Genomic DNA, 26,351 nt, shown 5'->3' on the forward strand with positions numbered 1-26,351 from the left:
TAGTACACGAACTAAAAACACAAATGTAAAAGGGATCAACACCAGCGAGTGTTGGGGGTAACAAATCATAAGAAATTTGACTAAACCAACATTTAAAGGGATCAACTTGTAGAACTTGACGACATTGCAATACAGAACAATGTCGTTAAAATATTACACACATATATTGGTGCCAAAACTACAAAATATTCCATCCCCTTTAACCAAAATGCATAATGTAAGGGAAGTATTGGTCACCAAACAACAAAAGCACGGTATAGTTCATACGCAACCGATAAACAAAGTTGATGATTAAACACTCGAACTAAAATAAACATAAGTTCATGACACTAGACTATTATAAATCAACGGCAATGGGTAGCAATTATCTCCGGTATCAATGGACGGCAAGAGTTGTAGTCTGAATTCAAATGGGACAAGAACAGAGCCTTCCGGGCAGCGCCTATCTCCCCCTGCCATGGAAAGTAAATAACCAGTATGTTATGCTAAGTGTATTTTAACATAACGTTATGTTCCAATCAACAAATTTGATTAACATAACACTTACCACATGCATTGACTTTTTGAAAGCATTAGCAGTCTCCCGGATCGCCATAAGCATCACAACCCCGCATGCATGACTGTGTAGGAGGAATAGCATAGTTAATTATATATTAAATGTACACAACTGAGGGAAAATAAACTAAGGGAATTTCAACGGCCATATACTTGTCATTATAATCAGGAAAACCAACAACATCCAGGGGCCATTTCCCCATTTGCTTAGTCTGCCATGCCGGGGATGCGTTAAACTCCTTGTCAGTCTCCAGTAAGACGTAGTCAACGGCAGGTATCTGGAATTTAAAAAACTGGTTAAATGAAGCTAAAAACACTATTCAATAATGTTTACCACCGCAAAAATTAGTAAGGACTACAAATCTCTAGTCCGTATACCAATTTCTTTAATTCCGCAGAATGCTCTGCAGCGGGATTTTTATACATGCTGTCAATGAACCATATCTTCAGGTCTTTGAGTGCAAAAGCAACACACCACCAGTGTTCGTTTTCGACAACTGGAACAAAAACCTGTAATTTACAAAGTCTAATATCTCTTAAACCTGTCTTCATTCAGTAATAACAATGACACATAGGTGATGAGATATGGACTAACAAAACAGGTACACAATATAATGTTTGGTATTCAATATACCAATTCCTAACGACTTTTGGTACCAATACGGAACAACACCATCAACTGTTTGTATCAAACCTAAGGACAATGGGTCCCAATCACATGCCATGTGAACGTTTGGTACCAATGAATATGGATAATAGTCACATGCATGATGATGTTTTGGTTAGCGATCATGTGTTAAGTCAACATGAGTCAACTATTGCGAACATACAAAATATCTAATAATGAGGGATGAATAGTATAAGATGGTAATACCACAGAAATATCCGAGGAGACCACCTTCCTAAGTGGTTGCGACCACTTCTTCAACAACCCAGCATATGTTTCTTTCGTCTTTAGCTTTTGATGCTGCCAACATAGGATTTAGCATTCAATAAACTGGATCAAGCATAACGTATATTAAAGACCTAGTTTTAGTACTCACTGCAAACATAGAGTCAAGCATAAGTCTGCGACAACTCTTTGGAAATTCACTAGCCCACTCCCGGTTGTAGAGATATCCAATTGTACGAACATACTGGGAATTCACATAGGACCTGGGGTGAACAACCGAGTAACACATCTGCTGGTTTGCGTCGTTCCCATCATATTCAATCAACATAGCCCCTCTGCAAAACAACAACGATTTAGTAGATTTCAACAAACAGTGGGGTAATTATCATCTTTTAGAGAATCGAACATACCCTGCTTTCTTTTTGGTGTCGTAAGCCTCTACGTACTTCAAAATAGAACTGTCTGCCTTCGTCATTCTAATACCTAGTCGTTGACGAGGTTTTCTCATTGCTATTGCCTTCTCACTAGGCTTACGGGATCTCTTTGTCGCAGTGCGGGGTTTGGGACTAGGTTTAGGCCTCGCTGCCTTTATTCTTGTTCTCACCTGACCATCACCACCTGGTTCAGCACCATCAAAATCTTCAGGATTGGAACCATGAACAGCACCATGGTCCAAACCTTCACCCCCACCCCTTGTATTCTCGGTCCCATCGGCACCCGGACCCTCTGCATTATCTGCACCTTCAGCTTCACCCGCAACCGGACCCGTTGTACCACCATTTGCTCCTTGGTTCTCATCATCATCATCACCAGGTTTATCTTGATCCGCGGTATTACCAACATCTTCTTCATCTTCGTCACCTTCCTCGCCATCTTCTTCATCACCTTCCTCGCCATCTTCTTCATCTTCGTTTTCGGGGTCCTCCAAAACATCATTTTGTGGCTCCGCAAAATCATTTTGTGGTGGCTCTTCTACTGGGCCCTGGGGGTCTGCCTCTTGCTGCACAACAGGCACCACTAGCCCTTCTTCTTGTGGTTCGCCTTGGTCTCCCTCGGTATGACCTTGCTGGACAGGCTCATGACGTGGCTCTTGTTGTGGCTCGTGTTGCGGCAGTGCCTCCATAGGCTCATTCTGCATGGCCTCCAAGTGCTGCACTAGCTCAACCACTTGCTGTGGGGGGGCCTGCTGTGGGGGTCCCTTCTGCAGTTGCTCTGCCACCATAGGCTCATTCTGCACTAGCTCAACCACTTGCTGTGGGGGGCCCTGCTGCAATTGCTCTGCCTCCTCCATAGGCTCATTCTGCACGGCCACCACTGCTGGAACATGCAGAAACTCAAACACGGGCTGCTCCACAGGCAAGGACTGGTAATTCACAAACACATTTTCTTCACCTCCCAATGGTTGTTCCACTGTGTGTTGCACATTGTCTGTTTCATCCTCCTCCAGTACAATGACATCTAACTCACTCAGGACCTTGTTGACCGACTTATCCACCGCCATTGGCTCACCATCCACGTTAATATAAGCATTATCGCTGATTTGGCGATGGGAACTGCTAGCAGGGGAGGGATCTTTTTCAGCAACACCAGGGGAGGGATCTTTTTCAGCAACACTTTCCTTTGCCCCCAGCCTGCGTATGATTACTTGTTCTCGTATCACGGCACGGAGGTCTTGCAGTAAGGGGGCCATCCTTTCCATAACCTAATACCAAGGTCAAACAAATAGGACGCTTTAGTCTAATACAATGACACAATATTATTAATAATGAACCGTCTATAAAAATGCAAATAATACCGTTTGGTACACGTTCAGTATTTACAAATATATTCTAGTTTCTATTATTTGGTACACAGTCCGGTGTACCAAATTTCTTAACCACCATGACACTCATAAGTCTTTCATCTGCTTTAAAAGACTTCACAATAATACTTTGGGGGATTAAGCAGTCCTTAAATGAAAGAATCACCATTCTTTCATTGTCATTGGACTACAGAATCCTCCCAAGGTATTATTATAAGCTTTCTGAAGCTACACTTGTACACTTGTATATCGTCCTTCAAACAACAGCATATAGAATGTGTTTAATACCAATACCAGAAAAATTGATATCAAACTACTGCTACTCATACCAGATCAGCAACCTCTTCTGCCAACGGCCTTCTTTCTCCAAATAGAGGACGGGGCTCCCGGTAAACAACATCAACCGTCTGTTGAAATGAAATAAAATCAAGAATATATTTAAGAAGTACTAATAACAATGTCATATTTAAAGCAACAAACACCACATATATTTAAGAAGTACTAATAACAATGTCATATTTAAAGCAACAAACACCACATATATTGATCATAGGAGAATACACACCGATAACCTCCCATAGTCTTCGGTAGGCTTCCTATCATGAAGTTTCACCTTCTCCACTTCCTCCTCAGTCCAGACTTTTAGTCTGGGGAACTCGTCCTAACGGACAGGAAGCCGACATAAACGATCTAGATAAAAAACTGCCAGAAATGGATAACTAATTAAAACATGCCAGAAAAGGACTACAACATACAACACTTATAATGAACATAATTATTAAATGTCAATTTCAGGAGAGCACTCACCAACAAAAACAAAACACAACCACCAGTCCCAGCCGCATAACCCTGAACTTCTAGCTTCCGCTGGCATGTGATCGCGTAGTCTAGCAGCCATTTGTGACAAAACTCACACCAGTTATACTGATCTGCGTCCTTTGCAACACATACAGCACCTAGCAGTTTCGTCGACATGTTTGCACCATCAGTAGAAGGACAAAGAATCTGTCCCATTAGCACAATCATGAAGTTCTCCATGAACTCAGTCCTTTGACGTTGATTTGCGAGCGGCACTAAGTTGCCGAGCTTGTCCAAGGGACCTAACAACACGCGAGTTGCGTTGGATATCAGTATTGTGGTCTTGTTGTTTGCAGGGTTTTCTCACCATACTTCACTGCATACGCTAGAGCTTTTCCAGCCGGCAAATCAGAATCCTTTTCAGGGACGGGAAGCCCGCTGTTCCTCAAACCAAACACATCTTCCCAATGGCCAGGTGTGATCGGCAACACATGCCCGTCACCACCTACCAGATAACTGTTGACTCCGTCCAATCTGGTCATAAGCCAATAACAAAGCTGCCTCGGAAGCTTGGATATTTTCAACTCCAACAATCCTCCAAACCCCATTTTTTGCACACAGGCTCTTCTAGAGTCATCAAATCCAGCAATGATCTTTGAGAAAGCATCAGTGCGGCATATAACACTCGGTTGCTACCAACATGCCATTAAGTAAGTCAGAACCTAACATAATATCTGCTTCACAATCACATAATCATAATCTCAAGAATTAAATTACCATATACCTTGCGATCGCAATTAGCCCTTTGGGTAGCAACTACAACATCATGACACTTGGCATATTCACCCCTAGACATTGGATGTTGGGGGATTGGAACCTGATCAGAGGGTACAACAACATATTATTAAACAACTAGTTGATACTAATTTAATGAATACATATTAAAATAACGGTATAGATGTCATTCATACCCGCAGAAACACTCTCCTATTCTTGCCTCTCTTAGTCATTCCCTTGTCTTTAAGAGGAGACTTTCCTTTTCTACGCTCTTTATCAACAATCTTACCAACCTTTTTCTTCAGCAACAACTTCTTCTTCACAGGCTTCCCCTGTTCTTCCTCGTCATCAGTATCCCCACGACGCCTCTTCCTAATCACCTTCAAATGTTTCTTCCTCAACCCATGTTGTTCATCTTCTGGATACCGCCTAACATTTTGGCCTACATTCTTCGGATGCTTCTTCCCCACTCTACGGACATCAGCTTCTCCATCTTCCTCGTCATCCTCTTCATCATCATTTCCTTCATCCTCTACATCATTAGCTAAACGCCTGCTCTTAGCATACTTCCTACAGCGCTCTTTCATCTTCAACTTAGCACGAGCATCAACTTCAAGATCATCATAAAACTCATCATCCTCCTCTACAACAACAGGACGCCTTCCTTTAGCATTACCCGTTTTCCTGCCCTGATTTTTCAACTTACACTTTACACCAACATCATTTTCCCCCTCATCCTCATCCTCATCTACATACTCTTCGTCGTCGTCTTCTTCTTCGTCCTCTAATTCCTCACCCTCCTCTTCATATGGTGTATCTTCACTATCATCCCCTGATCCAACGAGATCTTCCTCGTACTCTTCATCATCTTCATCAATTTCCGGTTCCACATACTTCTTACGGTTACTAGTGCCGGGTACCTGGGGAGGTTTATCCTTAAAAACTTCATTCATTGCAAATTTCTGCTAATATACGAAAACAAATTCCATGATTACGTAATGCACAAACATATTCATGATTATTTAATGAAAAGACATATACAATATTAAGTAATACCAACCAAAATATTATATGGCTATCATAAAATTATATAAACAACACTTAACAACACTCACCCATTGCTTATTTGATCCGGTGTGACCCTTTTTGAAGACCATCCTGAAATTACAAGGGGCCAACAAAGTGAATAAGAAACTGAATAACAAACTAACAATTACTTCAGGATTTTGAACTTTCAGAACAGCTAGGCATTACCAAACAAATACGACACTGAATAAGAAGCAACAGATGAACACATAACCAAAACATAACAAATATAAGCAATATTAAACCCTACGTTTGGTCAATTTATATAACAATTCAATAAACGAGTAACCATATTTTGGGATATTCATGACAAAATACACAAACATTAACATATTTTAAGAACATTTTGACCAACATAAGCAGAAATCAAAATGACAATTAAAGAACAATTTTTGTACCTCGGGATTATTAATCAAATTTATTATAACATAACCCACTCCAAACCATCTAATTAATACGTATTATAACTATAATTCAGATAAAGATTTATGACTACAAATTCATTACTAACTTGAATCAGATAAAGATTATTTAGTACAGAGTACAAAGTCATTTCCAACTACAATGTAAAATTGCATGCAAATTTCCAAACTATGTAAAAAATCAACACTTTCTATATTCCAGAAATCATACAACTTGCATAATAATCACCAACTTATATCAGAATTGCATAAAAATCATACCAAATCCAGAATTATAAACCCTAATTATATTATTGTTAATAAAAATCAGATTTTTACCCAAAATCGAAATGAACCCTAGATTATAACAGCAGAATACCTATAAAATATTCTTCAATAAAGATTAACTCTTTACCTGAGATTTCGCAATTCACCAACTTCCTCTCGCAAGAAAAAACTTCAACCTCCTATCAATTATATAGTACGGGACGGCAGTTAAGAAGTGTGGCGGTTTTACGGCAGTTACGAAGTTGTAGAATGGGAGGCGGTTAATCGATTGATGATTCCGAATTTGGAGGGAGAAGAAACGAAACGAGCGGGAGACGAACTGCAAGAACTGAAGCTTCCCAGGTAAGTTTTAGGAGAGAGAGTGAAAAGTTGGGTGTTAAAATTTAATTACATCAGTTATTACAATTTACAGTTGCCAACAATATTTCCCCAAAATAATTAAAAGGAAAACAAATTATATTTTTTGAATTTTGAATTTTGGGCCAGATTTTTAGAGAGAGAATGAGAAATAAAAGGAGAAAGAAATTAAAAGTGGGCCAAACAACTTCATCCCTTTGCATTTACCTTTATACCCTTGGTATAGTCTTAAAAGACTCTAGCTGGTAGAGTCTCAGAAACCCTCAAAAAAAAGACAAGACACATTCTATCTCTCTTCTCCGAACCCCCCTCTTTCTCTCTCCTCCATATTCATATTCTCCATGACCCATCTACAGTACTCCGTATGATAAATGTAAATACACTGGTAATACAGCTAAGATACATCAAAAATTTATTGGAGATACAACAGATCTACTCTATAGATACATCATAAGATCTTGCAAACAGATGCGTACATGATATGCTTATATGCATGTTGCAAAGGCTAGAGATGTTATGATGACAAGGGTTGAGGAGATTATTGTTGAACTTGCTACAACTCGGTTGATCTCATCTACCACATGCAGTTTTAAATCCCTATTAGGACAATACTTAGTTAAATTTCTTTGTTTTTATTCAATAATTAATTAGCATTACTTTGGTTTGTCACGGATTTAAATACTCTTTAATGAATACATAATACAGTACTCCCTCCGTTCCTAAATAAGTGTCATATTTGGGCTTCGGTGCGGTAATTAATAAAATTGTAAAGTGTGTAAGAGTTAATGATTGAGAATGTTTTTTTTGGGGAAAGGATAAAGTGGATAATTGTTTAATTGAGTAAGTACAAATAAAGTGGATGTGGGGATTGAAAAGTGGAAAAGTGTAGAATGTGTAAGTAAAAGTAATCATGATTTATAGAAAAGTAGGAAAAGTGTATGGAAAAGTGTGAAAAGTGTATGGAAAAGTGGGAAAAGTATATGTTCAAAAATAGAAATGTGACATTTATAAGGGAACGCCAAAAAAGGAAATGTGACACTTATTTAGGAAGTGAGGTAGTATGATTTATGATTATTGTTATTTCTTCAATAATGTCCATATCCACACTACCCAACTCTCTGACATTAATCCAGTTTTCGTCCCTAGACTTGCTACTAAATCCTTCATCTTGTTTCTCACACTATCTTTCCCTCTCCTACGCAAGAATTATGACAAAAAAAATAAAATCACAATTGAAATCTAATATTTACTCTACAAATTGAATGACTTGGATGGGCGACATTATTGAGCTCCACAACATCACAGAAACAGGGAGATCAATGGGTGTTTAGTTACATTGAGTAACCATTGAAGATACATTAAATACCCATTGAAGATACATTAGGTAACAATTGGAAATACACTGAGTAAATATTAGAGATACATTAAAGACAAATATAAAAATTATCTGAATTGTTGGCCATTTTTGTTCGAGACCTACACGGCTACGCCATTGGTAAATTTGACAGGGAAGACAAGAAGGCAGAAAGGAAATTTGGGTCAAAAAAACTTTATGGGTATAAGGACTTAAGGACCACGTGACTTGAAAACTAATTACATTAAAAGTTACTAAAATTGTCATTAGTTACGCGCGTCAGTTGACATCCGTCAGATGAAGGTGATCGAATGGTCGTGGTTGTTTCTCACGCTTCTCACCTAAATACTCACCTAAATACTACTTTTTACGTGAGCCTAAACCTATATATATATATATATATATATATATATATATATATATATATATATATATATATATATATATATATATATATATATATATATATATAAAATAAGTAAACATAAAAGAATGATAACAATATCAAAAACAAAAACTTAAAATAATGATAACAATCTACGAAGTGAAAGTTGTGTAACTTTCTCATATTATATATGAGAATTTAATAGTAAAAGAGGGAATGAATAATATGTTATTTTTATTATGGGGTAAAATCGTGCATATTAGCTAGCATTATGCTCCGTATAGAGTATGGTAGTTGACTACTACCAAAATTTATTACACATAATAAACCTATTTCACTCCGTAGTTGTTCACCTGTTCATTATCAGCATTATACTTCGTATAGAGTATGGTAGTTGACTACTACCAAAATTTATCTCATACTCGGCAATCGTTCACTTGTTCATTATCCTTATAATATAGTAAAATTGAAGGATTACACATAATAAACCTATTTTACTCCGTAGTTGTTCACCTGTTCATTATCAGCATTATACTCTGTATAGAGTATGGTAGTTGACTACTACCAAAATTTATCTCATACTCTGCAATTGTTCACTTGTTCATTATCCTTATAATATAATAAAATTGAAGGATTACACATAATAAACCTATTTTACTCTGTAGTTGTTCACCTGTTCATTATCGACTATATCTATATTTAACACATGGGCATTCATATTCATAATATTCAAACCTCGTACCTAATAAAATGAAATATTACACATTATAAAGCTAGAGTTTTACGAAATCAAATCTTAATCGATTATATGAAAAATTATATACGTACACAATTTATTAATTAAGAAGCAATAATTTTTTATAACTTATTAAAAAAAGAAATGATAAACCCATACCTCTATCATAGGAAAAAGGAGTAATACAACGGTGTAAATCTTAAGCATATATCGTAAATACAACACTGAAACTCTAGTAATATTCTGTTTCGATTATGAATTGCAGATTCATACGCATCAAATTCTTTTGCTGAAGAGTATAAGTTGCATGAGTCCTAAGTTTGGTCCGTCAGTTATGCCGAAACAAAGCCATGCATGCTGAAAGTTCTTCCTACTGATATAAATCAGCAATTCCAAACTCATCCCAAAATAACCACAAATTTCTTGTATGATCCTTAAACAAAACATCAAAAACAACCCGGCTCATTGTTGTTTAATTTTCATACCTCTTGTAAATAGATTTCGCCTGGACAGTCCTCCTTCGTCGTCGTTGTCGTCGTCATCCTCAAAATCCTCAAAGTAAACATCTTCATCACCAGACTCTCCACTACCCTTATCACAACCACCACCATTGCCATTACGTACCATTGTTACTCCCGTTATTGTGATCAAAATCACCAACTGAACCCTTCAAAAGTCACACATCAATTAGTTAATTTATCAGTATAAAATACCATGTCAATGTAAAACTTTTCCGATCCTCATCATACAAATATAAGTTAATTTACATCAACTTACAAATATAAGTTAATTTACATCAACTTAAATAATACAACTACGATAGGGGAAGCAAGGCCGCAGTAAACGTTAGGGGAGGGGGTGGGATTTGGGGTTGATAATTAGGTAGATTCACGAGCGTAAATAAATCCCTAACCTTTGAAATTAGCTTACCATTATATAAAAGTGTTACGGCATTTATCTTTTTTCACATATATATTCAATTTTTATCTTAAATTTAATGTGGATATATTTTATCCGATATTTTTTTACAGAATTTTTCAACACTTATCTGAAATTATTTTTATTTATTATTTAATTTTGTGACGTGGAAATCCTATGTGGACACTCTAATTGCTCTACAAAGATATATATATATATATATATATATATATATATATATATATATATATATATATAGAATTGCACTCAAATGAGAAGGGAGCTTAAAATGAGAAGAATGAGAAGGAATCGTGTGCGTTCATCGTGATTAAATCTAACCGCTGAAAACAAATCAATCGCGGTTTACTAATGGCATTTTCGTAAATATGAAAAAAATCAAATGAGCAAACTTCTTTCCTCATTTTCGCGTTTTACTTTTCTCTCTCCTCATTTCCAGAACTCACGTTTTCTCTCTTCATTTTCTCTCTCCTCCATTTTCACTCGCCACCGTGTTCTCCTTCGTCACTTGCTACAACCGTCGCGCCGCCACCATCTCCAAATTTGTGACATTATCAACGCGTTGTCTTCTCTTCTTCAAATTTGTGAGTTTTTTTTGTTTTTTTTTGTAAATGTTATGGTTTGCATTGATGATTTATTAATTTCGTTTTTAATTTTTCTCATTTGAAAAGTAGTTAACATCAATTTTATTCTTGTTTTATGTGATTAGGTAGTAATTGAGGAAATTGCGAACAATTTTTGGCGAAATTCACTGCTCCGACAACTCTTCGCCGACGGTCACCACTCCGGCGACTTTTAACTCATCGCCGATCGTCTCAATATCTTCGTCCTCTTCTTTAGTGAGTGATTTTGGTGTTTTCAATTTTTAGGGTTATATAATGTGTAATTGTAGTTGATTTTTGTTGTTTGAAGTGAAATTGTGTAGATCTAATTTGACATAGCATTTAGTTTTTTTGTTTTTCGTGAATTATTTTTTTATTTTTAGTTTTATTTTTTAATAAATTTAGGTCATATTTAAATAAGCAATTACTATTTTGTGAAATTGAGCAAATAATTGAGCAATTACTATTTAAAATTAGCCATTTATATTTATTTTTGCTCATTTTTCTGGTTTTGGAAAATGTGTTCATTTATGAAAATGATCATTTTTCATATTGTTCTGAAAATCATGCTCGTTTATTTTGTTTTATAATTTGCTCATTTAATTTGTCTGGAAAAGTGCTCATTCTTGAAAATCTTGATCATTTTATTAATGTTTGAATTGAAACATTTGCTCATTGTTTGTAAATGAGTAAAAATTATTGTTTCGGATTTTAGAAATTTGTTCATTTATTTAAAATGAGCAAATAAATAACTACTCATTTGCTTCCATTTTGCTCATTTCTGAATCAACAACTATGCCTACTCTAAAATTCCATTTTATTGACTTTTTTTGATATTTTTTTTAACAGTATACATGTAAAATGGCTGATAACACTTCAACACCGAAGTTGCCTAAAGATGAAAATGTCACTGCTTCAAAAGCTGCTAAACCGAGGTACTAAACTTTTCATTCTCTGCATTTTGAGACAATGAGCAACATAACTTATACGAGAAACTTTCTTCTTCTATTAAAATTTGCTCATTTGACCAAATGAGCAAAATTATATTTTCCAGGCAGTTACTGCTTGTTGCAAAATTTGCTCATTTGTCCAAATGAGCAAAATTACATATTCTTGGCAGTTACTGCTTCTGCCAAAGTTTGCTCATTTGACCAAATGAGCAAAATTTAATAATTGATTATGAATGTGTTTTTTTTTAATTTTAATGTAGCTTGCGAACAGTATCGTTCAAACATATTGCAAGGAAACCTACAATACCTATAAAGAAAGAACTACCCAAGTTGTTGACAAGGATGTCCCCGAATAGTATTGCTCAACTGAACAAGACGATTTCTGCTTCTCAACGAAGTGCAATCGAGAATGTAGGCTTTGGGGACCTTTTATCTTTGAAAATCTCCAAACTGCCACTACATCTAGGTTTGTTTCTTGTGGAGAGTTTTGATGCTAATACGTGTTGTTTAAGAATTCACGGAAATGAATTCTTCATCACTGAGAAGGACGTGCACGAGGTGTTGGGGCTTCCTCTAGGTGTTGAAGAGATCAACTTGGATAATGATTGTAAGGACGTAGAAATCTTGGATTGTTGGAAGAAACAATTCAAGAAGTTCATGAAGGAGAAAGCAGCGAAAAAAGCAAAAAAAGTTAAGGCAGTTAAAGGTGAAAATGTGAAGGTGAAGGAGACTTTCACTCAACTGATTCCTGTTGGGGTTCTTACTGATCATTTGAAGTCAAGTAAAGCATCTTCGGATATGTGGTTGAGGAATTACGTAGTTCTTGTTACTTCGACTCTTATTCATGGAGGACAGAACCAATTTGTTAACTGCTGGATTCTGCGTTATTTGAAGGAAATGAGTCAAATCAAAAATTTGAATTGGTGTAATTTTGTGCTTCAATGCTTGGTTAACAGTAAGATGTACTGGGAAGAGGTAGAGGGAAGATGGTTTGCTGGATCTTTGGTATTTCTTATGGTAATTACTGTTTTTTTCTTCTTTTTTTTTTTTATAAATTTCATTCACATTCTCTTATTTATCATCTAATCTTTTTTTTTTTTTTTTTGTAGCTGTTCTATGTGGATAAAGTTGCCTTAGAGGAAGTGCGTATTGAAAGATCACTGCCTATAATAAAAGGATGGAATTGTAATATGCTATCCACACGAGAAAAACTTGAGATCGAATTGGGTAGGATTGCATTCCACGGGATGAATGATGCAGTAGATAAGGGTGAAACATCTGGAACTCAAAAGGTATTCAATTCAATACCTTTTTAACTGCTTTTCCTTTTTTTTTTTTTTTTATTATTTTGAGTTTGAATAGTATTAACTTTTTATCACTTTATTTAGCAACAAGAAGAGGTTATTGAAAATGAGAATCCCGAACAAAATGTACCGACTGAACAAGAAGTTCCTGAATATCAATCAAAGGTTAATTTTTGTATATTTTTATTTCATATTGTTTAAGCACTTTATACCCCTATATTAACACGGATTGTTTTTTTTTTCTTGAAGGAAAACGCTTCTGCTTGTCCTGAAGAGAATGAAGCCCCTCAAATTGTAGAAAATGTCAACCCTCCTGTTGAGAAGAACAAGTTTCAGTTGAAACAAGTAAGTAACATTTGTTAAAATGAGCATTCTGAAACTTGCTCATTTGTTAAAATGAGCAAAATGTAACTTGCTCATTTTGACAAATGAGCAAAATTTGAATTGTTCAATTGTCCAAATGAGCAAAATATAACTTGCTCATTTGTCCAAATGCGCAATTCAAATGTAAGTTGTTCATTTGTCCAAATGAGCAAAATGTAACTTGCTCATTTTAACAAATCACCAAAATTTGGATTGCTCATTTGTCCAAATGAGCAAAATATAACTTGCTCATTTGCACAAATGAGCAAAATTTGAATGTAATTTACTCATTTATGCATCCCTGATTAAATTCGTATTTATCCTCTCGGGACTCGTGTACCCAATTTCCCACTCCCTCGATTTATGCTGATCTCATGTATACGTGCTTATTGATTTCTCAATCGTTCAAACGAGCAATGAAAAAATACAGAGGTTTGAGTCAAAAATAAGAAATCAACAATCCTCAAACTTCCTCAATTCTATCACATTGATTTCACCACCATCATAGGATTTGAGTTGAATTCCCTAAGCCTGTTTTAGTTCCTCGATCAGAATATTCTCATTTAAAGTTCGAGTTTAAAGTTTTGCTTATTGTGTCATGTTTGTAGGATTGTATTTTGGAGTTGGCTGTTGCTGCTAATGAACTTGCAATGGCAATGGAGAAGTTTCAGCTAAAGGCGCAACAAGCATATTCTGATTTCCCAGATGATCAAAGAATTCAGTCCTTGAGAGATTCAGCTTCAGTTGTGTGGGACAACTGTTCTTCTACAAACAACGTCAACCAAACAGAGAATGTTGTTACTCCCAATCCAAATATAACAGAGAATCAATCTGGGGTATGATTACGACTTTGTATAATTTTTATCGATCACCTTAATTACTTTTGCTGTTGCAAATGGTTTTGATCAGTTGAAGACATATTTTACTAAACCAGGAAAATGAGTGTTCAATATATAGTCTTCCCAGTTAATAGCTTTTTGATCAAAGTAGAATATATCTGTTTCCAACCCTCTTTCTTTCGCTGCCATCCTTAACTTGTCGGTGAATATATCTTTGTGAATATTAGAAATGAGCTAGTAATTTTTAATTGAGTTATTACATTTTTTGTGTGGAATTTGGGATTGATTAAATTGAGGATTTTTGGTAGAGTTTCTGGGTGGTCTGGGAGGAGGAGGAAGAAGAAGATATTAGAAAAATTACTCATATTTCATGTAAATGAAAAAAAAAATTTACTCATTCTTTTCAAATGAGCAAAAAAAAAATTAAAATGAGCAAAAAAATCTGCTTATTTAAAACAATCTGCTCATTTGTTCAAATGAGCAAAAACATCTGCTCATTTGTTCAAATGAGCAAAGATAAGGACTGATTCATAGAGCTGCTTAGATTTCTGATTCTTTTTTTTGTGCAGATTCCTCGTGAAGAGCGTGCTGAAATTCCTCGTGAAGAGCGTGCTGAAATTCCTCGTGAAGAGCGTGCTGAAATTCCTCGTGAAGAGTCTGTTCTAAGATTTAGCCAAGATGAAGATGATGAGTTTTGGAGGAATCCGATTGTGATTAAAGCTTGGGATGATATTGTTGAAAAAGGGATACGAAACAAAAATGCAAGATGTGCACAGGAGCTGGTACCCCCGTCCTTTAGCCTTGGTCTTGACTCACCGCTTAATGAAACTGTTTCTGAAATTGCTGCTGATGTTTTACACAAAATTTTGAAGGATAACGAGGTTGAGGTGGATGATACTCTGCCAGGGATAGACACTGTTATTAAATTCCATGAAAATGCAATTTTTGAAGAAGCCGTGTTTTTAGAGAAAGAAGTGGCTGAAAGAGAACTGAGGTTGGATAGAAGGAGGAATCAGAAAAAGAGGGATTCACCAACAAAAGGAAAAGGACCCTGTGAGGTAAACAAAAGGCAGAAGGTGGAGAATAGGGAAGTTACTCTGTCGAAGTCTTTGTGCTCACCATATAAGGATCGAATGGTGAATATAAAAAGTGCGCTAACACCTGCACAAAAAGCCATTGTGGATTATGTGATAAACCCTCAAGAACCTGCTGAGTATGTTTCTTATCATTTTTTTTTTAAAAAAAAAGTCATTTAACTTACATTCTGATTTATTACTTGATTTTTTTTTTCAGTGAAAAACTTTTTGTGTGGAAAGTTGGTGAACGTGATGAATTTTCTTTGACAAGGCTTCATTTTCAGTCATTCAAACAAGGCAATGGAATGTTCTCTCCCATAATTGACGCTTAGTCGTTGATTCTAAATTCCAAAGAACAGTACAAATCTGATTCCTCACCAGCTCGTTTCTTTTTCAGTTGTCTACCAGCAGTAAGTTTTTATTTCTTGTTAAAAAATCTTCAATGATTTTGGTTGCATTTAAGTTTCTCATTTAGGGCATTGGCTATATCATCTCCTGAATTATCAGAATGCTTAGTCCCCCTCCCCTGTCTTAAGGCCAAGGGATGGACATTCAGCTATTTGAACAAAACATTGGCACATTGCTACAAATATTCTAAACGAATTAGTTTCTGCCTCTCTGGTGAGAAACTGTTTGAGTACGCTACTCCTGTAGTCTCCCAACCCCCTATTTCACTCAGAGTTTTCATTTTTCACTAAGTAGCCATGTCAGTTAGTGCTTGTGCCAGAAAGTTACTTCTTCTATTTTACTCATTTGACCAAATGAGCAAAATTATATTTTCCAGGCAGTTAGTGCTTGTTGCAAAATTTGCTCATTTGACTAAATGAGCAAATTTTCATATTCTAGGCAGTTACTGCTTGTGCCAAAATTTGCTCATTTGCCCAAATGAGCAAAATTACATATTCCAGGTAGTTACTTCTTGTGCCAAAGTTTGCTCATTTGACCAAATGAGCAAACTTTGCAGAATCGATGTTGGCTTTGCTTCGGCACCCCTATTATTGCATATCAGCTTATTCATTTGCTCAATATTCTCATTGTTTAAACATAAACACATATCGTCTTTTATTTATTTCTTACATCTATTTTTTATCATTTTAGGAAATGATTTTGGAATTTAGCAAGGAATCTGTTAAACTTAGGAATGCAAAGTTTTTAGAAGCAGCAGACAAAGAATTGAAGAGAAGTCGGTTTGAAATCAAGGATATTGCGTTGTATTTCTTCCCTGTTTGTCGGGCTGCCCATTATTTTCTTGTCTGCTTCAACACTCTCCTAAATTCAATGGATTTGATTGATTGGGTTGAAGGTTTTCCAAGTTATTGTAACCTTATGAAGAACCTGGTATACAATTATAATCTCTTACATTTGTTTATCTTAGCTATTGATATTTACTAATACACGTGTTATATTTTATACAGAGGTATGCATTTGCCCACGTGATGGGAAATCAGGGCTCGGTACAAGGTAACTTGTTGAAGAAAGATATCATGAATATGACTTCTTGTCTGCTGCCTTTTGATTGGCAATCCACTGATGCTGCGCACGAATACTGTGGAATTTCTCTTATGCGGCACATGGAGGCCTATATGGGAGTGAAAAAGTGGGATTGTGGTTTGAAGAAAAACGATGTAAGTATTTTAATATTGATAGTATTTTTAGTAGAAAATAGTTGCTTTCTACTGTTTTCTTCCAGTGATATATTTCTTGTTCAAAATTTTTCTTAAATCAATCTCTACTCTTCTACTGTAAGGCATGCACCATAATTTTACCAACCATATTAAATGAAAGCAGTAACAATCAAATTCAAGCAAAACAAAATTAATTTGCTCATTTGATCAAATGAGCAAAATTAATGAAAAATCTGCAGTTTTGCTTCCAAATAATCTGCAGTTTTATAAAGTAATCTGCAGTTTTTGTAGATTACTTTATAAACCTTTCCTCCAAATAATCTGCAGTTTTTGGATCAGAATTCTGGAATTTTTTTATAAAGTAATTCCTTTTGTTTCAAGTACTCAAGTTCATCGCAACATGGAAGGGTGTTTGTTGTTTACTAGGTCAACGCCACTAAATTTTGATTAACGGATGTTTTTTTTTGCAGCTATTGACAATGGACAAACTTGCTTCCAAATATTGCGTGGATATAATCAAAAGTGATATCAATGAAGCATCAGTCATCATAGACAAGAAAATCAAAGGCAAAACCAGAGTTAGCTAAAGATGATCTCATATTCTTCTAATTTCTGCAAAGAAGGAAATGATGGGTTGTTCTGCACTGCTGATTCCATTAGCGTCCTTGACTTCCGTCAGCCATCTGGTATTGGTCTTAAGATACCTAAGATTGGTGTAACTGTTCAGTCAGTATCTTCTCGAGGGGATTCTGTATATCTTGGTTGTAGTAGTGTTGTTTCAGCAGTAAAGAAATAGGTGCAATTTTGAAAGTTAAACATTCGGTCATTCTTTGTAAATGATCAATTTTGAAAGTTCGGAATTCAAACATTTGCTCATTATTACTAAATGAGCAAATATTAAAGTTTCATTCATTGTTACTAAATGAGCAAATAGGAGTCTAAACATTTGCTCATTATTTATAAATGAGCAAATATCAAAGATCTAATTTATATTTGGTGTTTGATAGCTCATTTGGTTTTATATGAGCAATTTTTTAATTTCGGAATTTAAACATTTGCTCATTATTTTACTAAATGAGCAATTTTAAATTTTAAATTTCGATATTTGAGCAAATTTTAAATTTCGAAGTTCGATATTTGCTCATTGATTGTAAATGATCAATATTTGAAGTTCGGTTTTTTTCTTTTGCTCATTGTTCCTAAATGAGCAAATATTAAAGTTCGGAATTTAAACATTTGCTCATTATTACTAAATGAGCAATTTTTAAAGTTTGGAATTTAAACATTTGCTCATTAATACTACATGAGCAAATGTTAAAGTTTCTAAATGAGCAAATACTAAATGAGCAAATAGGAGTCTAAACATTTGCTCATTTGTCTCTAAATGAGCAAATTTTAAATTTCGAACTTCGATATTTGCTCATTGATTGGAAATGAGCAAAATTTGGAAGTTAAAAGTTAAACATTAGTTCATTGTTTTTAAATAAGAAAATTTTGAATTTCAATTTAATATTTGCTCATTGTATTTAAATGAACAAAAAATATAGATTAGATTCTAAATATTTGCTCATTATTCTAAATGAGCAAATATTTAAGTTTCGAATCCAAATATTTGCTCATTTGTTTATAAATGAGCAAATTTTAATATTCCTTATGTTTTGCACTCCTCTACTGAACAATGCAGTTCAGATCATCAATGCAGTTCACAAGAAATAAATAGAACACTGAACTAAGCAGTGCAAGATGTAACACAAGAAATAAACACAGCAAAAATATTTTCTCATTTGTTTCCAGTGCCAATTGTATTCCACAATAATTAGTTGTTACACTTAAATACGTTCCAAAATGTACAAAATTGTACTCAAAAAGAATAACTAAGCAGGAAATGTTTATGTTGCTTTTGCTCATTCTTCCCAAAGCTTCCCTTGCTAAGCATTCAGCAGCTTCTTGACGATCATCTACGTGCCTAAATATGTCCACTGCTTCTAGATTCCTAGTTACCTGAGAGAGCCAAAGAGAATGTTTCTAGTAAATAATGTCCACTGATCCGGAAAGAGCATTACACAACTATGAATGAATACTGATCGAGTGAGTACATTAATTACTAACCTGTGATGTTGATGTTGATGTTGATGTTGTGGCATCAGATTAAACCAGACAGGAGATTTGAGAGGGGTTTGTAAGTTGGGGCATTGTGAAAACAAGGTTACCCTATCATCTAGTAGGCTGTAACCAAACAGAATTACACTTCCAGTCAGAGGTTTACAATAACCAAACAGAATTACACACAACAACTATAACAGAATAGAGATGGGTGGGTGATCAAGAGATCACGAACGTAACATTAATAGAGTAACCATTCTGTTATCTTTGCCACGTGAAATAAATAATTCTAGGTTAAAACACTTATTACTAGTCACACTTTCTGATCCGCAAAAGAGACAATATCTTCCCCTCTAGCCCTTACAGTAATATCGAGTTACAGAACCGACAACAATAAATGGTTACTCCATCTTGCAGAGTGGATTAAGATTTTGAGGTTTTTACTCGTGATCATTACCCCCAATCAGCACATAAAATTCAAAACCGCACCCAGTAATCCAGGAATCTATCATAGCTTACTTTATACTTTACCCGACCCCGACCCCCCTCCTCCTGACACACCTCTCCTTCAACCCTCTGTAAATTAATTCTAATCCCTCTCCAAAAGGAAAATGCAATATGTTGAGCTAACAACAATAAACAACTAGGCAAGAGTATATATTGACCATCAACATTTAGGGAAAACTTGCCCACCAGCAGAAAATCAGGAGGAGACTTACAGTAAGAAGGTATTAAAAGAATAATTGTGTTGATGTTGATGGTCAATATATACTCTTGCCTATCATCTAGTAGGCTGTAAGAAGATACAAATTTGAGATCATCATCATTAACAAAGTAGACACAATTCCCTTGGACTCCATGAAAACACCACACATCAAAACTTAATCTTAAGCTAGAATTCATGTAAACCCCATACATCAAAACTTAACTGGTGAAAAGGTGCCAAAAACACAGATTGACAGAAAGTAAATAAGCTGAATTTAATTTGGCAGTTACCTTGCTTAGGTTGTAGTTTTGTTCGGGCAGTTACGACTGTCGTGATAATCATATGCCCCACAAGCTTTACATTTTCTTTTGGGTTTCTGACTTTGCTCAATTGCTGCCTCCTTTTCTCCTACTATTCTATGTCTCTTGCCTTTATTCTTTGATGGTATTGGATTTTGGATATTGAGGTTAGAAGACGCACTAGGACCAACAAAAAGCTCCATCTCTTGAGTTTTTGTCATTGGCACACACTTTCCTTTTTCTACCAAATTCTTACTAAAATCTCTAAGATTATCGAGAAATTGTTGCAAATTTTCCTCATTTCCCTCTGCAAGGCCTACACAGTTAAAAATCTCCGACCAGACTTCCCCTAACATTTTAGTTGTTGTGTTCATCTTCCTACATTCTTCAAGGAAGTTACCATGCATATCAAAAATTGGCCTTTTGGTTGCCTCTTTTGTCCATCGATCAAGAATGTAGTACTCTGGAATCTTTGTAACTTGTCTTGCATTTAAAACACATATTGCATGTTTACATAAAATCCCCAATCTCTCAAACAATTTGCAAGAACATGATGTCATGAGATTTCCAGAATTAAATGTTACCTTACTTGTTTTCTGTCGAGAATGGTCCATGACTTGTGCGATTTCAATATTTTCTTCCATTCTAATAGAACTAATCCCACATCTGAAACAAGCCTTGTACACCTCATCCTGGAACATGTAGAACATTTTTCTGGTATACACCTCAGCTGCATGTTTCTCCAAAGGCAATGGAGTTATAAATTGAGGAACAGAGTGAATGGATTCTGTATTTAGCTTATCTTGCTTGTGCCTTTGTGCATCCATTGCACTTTCAAAACGCATGTAGAATTCTACAAGTGTCACATGCGGATTGGTGAAATTATTGAAAAAACTATTCTCACTTTCTGATCTAGAGGTAGTTCTTAAAATGCCTCCTAACCTGCATTCAATAGCTTAACATATGAAATTTATGACATTTAAAACAAAAAAGTAATCAAAAAAATTTCTGCTCATTTGCACAAATGAGTAATATTTTTTCTCATTTAGACAAATGAGTAAATTTTCTACACAAGTAACTATTATGGTTTGAACAGATTTCTGCTCATTTCCAAAAATGAGTACCTTTTTTGCTCATTTAGCCAAATGAGTAAATTTGTTTTGCTCATTTGTCTAAATGAGTAAATTTATTTTACTCATTTAGACAAATGAGTAAATGAATTTTGCTCATTTGCAGAAATTAAAGTTTCTGATTTTAAATGAGTAAATTTATTTTGCTCATTTGTCTAAATGAGTAAATTTATTTTGCTCATTTGTCTAAATGAGTAAATTTATTTTACTCATTTAAACAAATGAGTAAATGAATTTTGCTCATTTGCAGAAATTAAAGTTTCTGATTATGAATGAGTAAATATATTTTGCTCATTTGTTTAAATGAGTAAATTTATTGAGATGAATGCAATTCCAAAACCCCAAATCAAACCAAATTTGAATTACACAAAATGCAAACATCATCTGAACAATAAAAAAACAACACCCCAATTATAGAAAAGGAGCAAGAATAATTAATAAAAAAAACAAAAGTTGTACCTAATTAATCAAAAAAGGCACAGAAAAAATCAGAAACCCACAAATCTAATAAGGCAGGATTCAAGAAGACAGGATACAAGAAGACTTCAAAAAAGTGAATGCAGGACGTAACTGATCTGGAAAGAGCATTCTCAGCAACTTAATCTTAAGCTAGACTTCAAGTAAACACCATACATCACAACTTAACTGGTGAAAGGTGCCAAAAAAAACAGATTGACAGAAAGTAAATAAGCAGAAATGATATCAAATTTTTGATGAGATTAAATTAGATTAACAAAATAACAAAATTTGACATCAATGCATATTAATAAAGAGAGAAAATGCTGCCATACCTGAGATCTCTAAAGTAGCATGGTATCCAATGTTCTCTTATTGAAAACATATGTTGGAACCAACCATTCTCCACAAGGTTATATTGAACCATAAGCGAGTTCCAAGTAGCTTCAAATTCCTCGGATTCTTGTTCCATGTCCCACACACACTCATTTAACAACTTAAGAAAATCTTCATCTTGTTTGAGCTCAGGGCCTACTTTTTCAGGAACTTTTTTCATTATATGCCACAAACAAAGTCGGTGGCGAGTGTTAACAAACACCTCATTTATGGCAACTTTCATTGCCGGATCTTGATCGGTTATCAAATATCTAGGCTCACAATTTCCCATAGCATTAAGGAAAGTCCTAAAAAGCCATTCAAATGATTGAGCATCTTCTTTAGAAAGTAAACCAACCCCAAATGTTATGCAAGACTTGTGATGGTCTACTCCGGTGAAAGGAGCTAAAACCATTGAGTATGTGTTGGAGTCGTAGGTGCAATCAAAGGATATCATCTCTCCAAACAATGAATAATTTTTACGGCTAGTTGCATCCGCCCAAAACAGATGGGAAACATGATCATGTTCATCTAGGGCATAATCAAAGTAGAACCCATTGAAAACATCTCTTTTTCGTATAAAATTCTCAATTAACATCTTAGCATCATCACCCTTGATGTGCTCCTTCAAATCTCTATGAAAGTTCATAAAGTCTTTCATTGTGGCTCCAACATTGTCGTAACTACCTACATTTTCCTTAAATAGCCGAAAAGATTTCGTTGGTCCAATGTTCATTCTTGTATTATTATTCACAAAATTCTTGTGAACCATCGTCATTTTCCTTGAACTTCTCAAATATGGCATGGATGTAGGAGAGGCTAGGCAATGGTTATGAGGCTCAAAAAATTTGGTAACTTTGTATTCTCCATCTTCATTGATAAGATTCCAAATGATTCTAGCCTTGCAACCAACTCGCTTTGAGTTTCTTTTACGGCGTCGCTTCCCTTTTTCATCATAATTACCTTCGGATTCTAAGATACCTTCTCTACTACAAAGATAATACTTTTGAATGATACCTTTGCTATTCTTGTATACCGTAGCTGAACGAACGTCAAAACCACATATTACAGCATACTCCTTATAAAATTCGATAGCCTTTTCTAAAGTTTTGAATACCATTCCTTCACGTGGTTTCTTATCTTCAACACAATATGGAATCCATTCCCTAGTTCCATCTTGAGTCAGATATGTTTCTGCTCTAGGACTTCGAATATATTCGATTGGTGTAGGTTGTTCTGTAGGCACTGTAGAGACTGGTGTAGGCGTCGTAGGTACTGTTCTATGCTCCATAGGTTCTGTTGTAGACTCCATAGGGACTGTCGTAGGCACTGTAGATACTCTTGTAGGATTTGCAGGCCCCTCCTTTGCAGGCTCTGTAGGCTCTGTTGTAGGAACTGCAGTAGGAACTGAAATAGGCAATGCACAAGCCAAAAATAATTACATATATTAAATGAAAGCAGTAACAATCAGATTCAAGCAAAACAAAATTAATTTGCTCATTTGACCAAATGAGCAAAATTTAATATTCCAGGCAGTTACTGCTTGTGCAAAAATTTGCTCATTTGACCAAATGAGCAAAATTAAAATGAGCAAAATTAAAATTAAAATTAAAATGACCAAATGAGCAAAATTAAAATTTGCTCATTTGACCAAATGAGCAAAATTAATTTGCTCATTTGACCAAATGAGCAAATTTACATATTTCAGGCTTTTACTGCTTGTGGTAAAGTTTGCTCATTTGACCAAATGAGCAAAATTTAATATTCCAGGCAGTTACTGCCTGTGCTAAAATTTGCTCATTTGACCAAATGAGCAAAATAATTTCTTCCACACATTTACTGATTTTGTCCATATTTGCTCATTTGAACAAATGAGCAAATAATTTCCAAAAAATCAGTTTTGCTTCCGTAATTAGCATAAATGAGCAAAATTAGCATAAATGAGCAAAATTGATTCACCCTAAATAGTTGTAACAACTTTGCTCATTTGCTCAATTGGGGGTTTACACTCTAAACAGTTGCAACAATTTTGCTCATTTGGTCAATTGGTTCACATCCTAAATACTTGCAACAATTTTGCTCATTTGCTCAATTGGTTCACACCCTAAATACTTGCAACAATTTTGCTCATTTGCTCAATTGGTTCACACCTTAAACAGTTGAAACAATTTTGCTCATTTGCTCAATTGGTTCACACCCTAAACAGTTGAAACAATTTTGCTCTTTTGCTCAATTGATTATCAGTTGCACTCTCTTTTTTGTTTCTTCAAAAAACAAACAGCAGGGACTTTAAACCCTTCCTAAAACTCAACATGAGTAATTAAAAATTTATGCAATTTACATACCTAATTTTCGCAATTTTCATTCAAAATTACTAATCAACTCTATTCACTATAAATTAATTATTGTTTCATTTATTTTAATATTTTCGCAATTAAAAACAGGGGTTTACTCTCCCTTTCAATTTCTCATGAACAACCAAAGACACAATCAAAATTTATGCAAAATTCATTCAAAATTAACGCAATTTTAATCAATTCATGTTCACAATTAATTTGTAATTTGTTCAATAATTTCGAAAGTTTAGTTTTAAAATTAAAGCTAATTAATTTCAACTAAAAATTAAAAAAAGTACCTTCCATTATGGACGAATTTGAATAGCTTAGCAAGAAGGATGATAAAAACGAGTTGGAAGAATTAATTCTTGGTTTCAGCCATGGACGAATTGCTCATGATTTCTTTAATTCTTGTTTCTTGGATTTCCTAGGTTTTCGCCATTGAAGAGTTTTCGAAAGAAGAAAGAGAATTGTCGGGGTTTGGGGGGAAATTATGTGGCGTTATTTCTTGGTTTGGGGGTTTGTCGCGTTTTTTTCACGCGCCAGATCTACGGCTCAGAATTTCGCGAGATCTACGGCTACGATGGCTTCCTATTCTTCCCATTTTAATGTCCTTCTCATTGGAGGGGGACCCTATATATATATATATATATATATATATATATATATATATATATGAGAAGAACACCTTAAAATGACAAGAATGAGAAGAAATTCAGAACATCCACGTTGTCAAGACCAAATTTGCTCATTTGAAAATTTTGCTCATTTAAATATAGTTTACTCATTTGATATTTTTTTTTGCTCATTTGAACTTCCTTTTGCTCATCTTGATGAAATGAGAAAAATTTACAAACTTTCTTTTGCTCATCTTGATGAAATGAGCAAAATTTACAAACTCTAGGATACTACTAAAACCAACTTTTGTGCCCAAATTCGTAAATTTTATACGAGTTCCATGGAAATCAAAATGTCTATGAGACACAAGACCCATATTTTAACAAAAATAGCAATCAAATTTTAATGATATTTAACTAAAATTTGCAGCACTTAACCGAATTTATAAACTGAAATCATCCTCCTTACTCATTTTTCTTATTTCTCTCCTCAATTTTCACATATCCAAATGAGGAATACCCAAATTAAATTGTCCCTTTTAATTGAAAAAAATACCCAAATTAGATTTTGGAGCTTCAAGCAAGGATTAAGAATGATCCAACAAGTGGTGGTCATTGTCGATGCCATCGATGATTCAACCCAGAAAACTCAGCAAGTGGAGGAACACCGCCATTGTCGACGTCACCGAAGCAAATCTATTGAAACTTTAATGGACACGTCCCTCTAAATTCGTTCTTCTTCATCCATTCATTTATATTTTTGGAACAGATTTATTGAAGATTGGATGATGGAGAAGTAGGAGGGTGGTTGTTGTGGGAGCAAGAGGAGAGAGAAATTGATTTATTCAATCGGTGATTTTGTGAGGTTTGTCTTGGTTTGTTGTAGTTGATGACAAATGACGGAGAGAGAAATCCAAGTGGGCTGCTTACACGGAGTAATTTCCTTTGGTTATACTTTGTTGCGACATGTTTGTCGCACACAACATTTCTAATGGTATGATCATGATTATATTCAAATTCAATGAGATTTATAGTTTCTTTATTCAAAAGAATAAGTAGTCGAATAGCCTCTTTTATTCATTGTAGAATTGTAGCATGTAGCTAGTAAACTCTACTACTACCCAACAACGTATGTTAAACGTCTAACTATAGTACACCTGTGATCTATATTTTTCTAACGATCAAATATAAGGATGACTTTTGA

At 34.9% G+C, this 26,351-nt stretch overlaps 3 protein-coding genes across 12 annotated transcripts; 1 reads left to right on the top strand and 2 right to left on the bottom strand.

Moving 5' to 3' along the window:
- Window positions 1-81: 81 nt before the first annotated feature.
- Window positions 82-9,790, bottom strand: LOC130467871 (uncharacterized). 7 transcript variants are annotated; one of them, XM_056836856.1, is made up of 13 exons: window positions 9,590-9,790; window positions 6,726-6,926; window positions 5,939-5,981; window positions 5,018-5,743; window positions 4,831-4,923; window positions 3,578-3,655; window positions 1,858-3,149; window positions 1,599-1,782; window positions 1,430-1,522; window positions 934-1,065; window positions 709-833; window positions 548-620; window positions 82-452 (listed from the first exon to the last, which is right to left on the bottom strand). In XM_056836856.1, the coding sequence occupies exons 3-13, from the start codon at window positions 5,978-5,980 to the stop codon at window positions 345-347; spliced, it is 2,946 nt and encodes a 981-aa protein (XP_056692834.1). In that variant the 5' UTR covers window position 5,981; window positions 6,726-6,926; window positions 9,590-9,790; the 3' UTR covers window positions 82-344. The 7 variants fall into 7 exon arrangements, with proteins under 7 accessions (XP_056692834.1, XP_056692829.1, XP_056692836.1 ...); XM_056836851.1 differs by having other exon boundaries at window positions 5,018-5,785; XM_056836858.1 differs by having other exon boundaries at window positions 6,690-6,926.
- A 73-nt stretch (window positions 9,791-9,863) lies between these two features.
- Window positions 9,864-18,145, top strand: LOC130467883 (uncharacterized). 3 transcript variants are annotated; one of them, XM_056836879.1, is made up of 14 exons: window positions 10,643-10,950; window positions 11,076-11,205; window positions 11,818-11,903; window positions 12,179-12,935; window positions 13,028-13,210; window positions 13,307-13,387; window positions 13,472-13,567; window positions 14,194-14,421; window positions 14,994-15,206; window positions 15,297-15,637; window positions 15,718-15,910; window positions 16,599-16,838; window positions 16,916-17,125; window positions 17,596-18,106. In XM_056836879.1, exons 3-11 carry the CDS (start codon window positions 11,830-11,832, stop codon window positions 15,830-15,832), a joined length of 2,088 nt encoding a protein of 695 aa, XP_056692857.1. In that variant the 5' UTR covers window positions 10,643-10,950; window positions 11,076-11,205; window positions 11,818-11,829; the 3' UTR covers window positions 15,833-15,910; window positions 16,599-16,838; window positions 16,916-17,125; window positions 17,596-18,106. The 3 variants fall into 3 exon arrangements, with proteins under 3 accessions (XP_056692852.1, XP_056692857.1, XP_056692851.1); XM_056836874.1 differs by lacking the exon at window positions 10,643-10,950 and adding an exon at window positions 9,864-9,988 and having other exon boundaries at window positions 11,080-11,205; window positions 14,994-15,637; XM_056836873.1 differs by having other exon boundaries at window positions 14,994-15,637; window positions 17,596-18,145.
- Window positions 18,146-18,883: 738 nt separating this feature from the next.
- On the bottom strand, window positions 18,884-23,666 carry LOC130467880 (protein FAR1-RELATED SEQUENCE 5-like). 2 transcript variants are annotated; one of them, XR_008927863.1, is made up of 4 exons: window positions 22,155-23,663; window positions 20,225-21,175; window positions 19,235-19,351; window positions 18,884-19,126 (listed from the first exon to the last, which is right to left on the bottom strand). XR_008927863.1 is itself a non-coding variant. In XM_056836869.1 (3 exons), exons 1-2 carry the CDS (start codon window positions 23,504-23,506, stop codon window positions 20,230-20,232), a joined length of 2,298 nt encoding a protein of 765 aa, XP_056692847.1. In that variant the 5' UTR covers window positions 23,507-23,666; the 3' UTR covers window positions 18,884-19,126; window positions 20,225-20,229. The 2 variants fall into 2 exon arrangements, 1 of the variants encoding a protein (XP_056692847.1); XM_056836869.1 differs by lacking the exon at window positions 19,235-19,351 and having other exon boundaries at window positions 22,155-23,666.
- Between the last annotated feature and the right edge of the window lie 2,685 nt (window positions 23,667-26,351).

Source organism: Spinacia oleracea, chromosome 1, assembly GCF_020520425.1.
Source record: "Spinacia oleracea cultivar Varoflay chromosome 1, BTI_SOV_V1, whole genome shotgun sequence".
NCBI classification, from domain to species: domain Eukaryota; kingdom Viridiplantae; phylum Streptophyta; class Magnoliopsida; order Caryophyllales; family Amaranthaceae; genus Spinacia; species Spinacia oleracea.

Bases quoted from the DNA above. Each gene is read 5' to 3' on its own strand.
- LOC130467871 (XM_056836844.1), bottom strand. From the start codon at position 5,980: ATGGTCTTCAAAAAGGGTCACACCGGATCAAATAAGCAATGG. The intron at 4,924-5,017 runs GTATGAATGACA...CCCTCTGATCAG, and splicing joins ATAGGAGAGTGTTTCTGCGG to GTTCCAATCCCCCAACATCC. The intron at 834-933 runs GTATACGGACTA...TTTAAATTCCAG, and splicing joins CTGCGGAATTAAAGAAATTG to ATACCTGCCGTTGACTACGT.
- LOC130467880 (XM_056836869.1), bottom strand. From the start codon at position 23,506: ATGGAGTCTACAACAGAACCTATGGAGCATAGAACAGTACCTACGACG. The intron at 21,176-22,154 runs GTATGGCAGCAT...TATTGAATGCAG, and splicing joins TGCTACTTTAGAGATCTCAG to GTTAGGAGGCATTTTAAGAA.
- LOC130467883 (XM_056836874.1), top strand. From the start codon at position 11,830: ATGGCTGATAACACTTCAACACCGAAGTTGCCTAAAGATGAAAATGTC. The intron at 13,211-13,306 runs GTATTCAATTCA...CACTTTATTTAG, and splicing joins AAACATCTGGAACTCAAAAG to CAACAAGAAGAGGTTATTGA. The intron at 13,388-13,471 runs GTTAATTTTTGT...TTTTTCTTGAAG, and splicing joins TTCCTGAATATCAATCAAAG to GAAAACGCTTCTGCTTGTCC.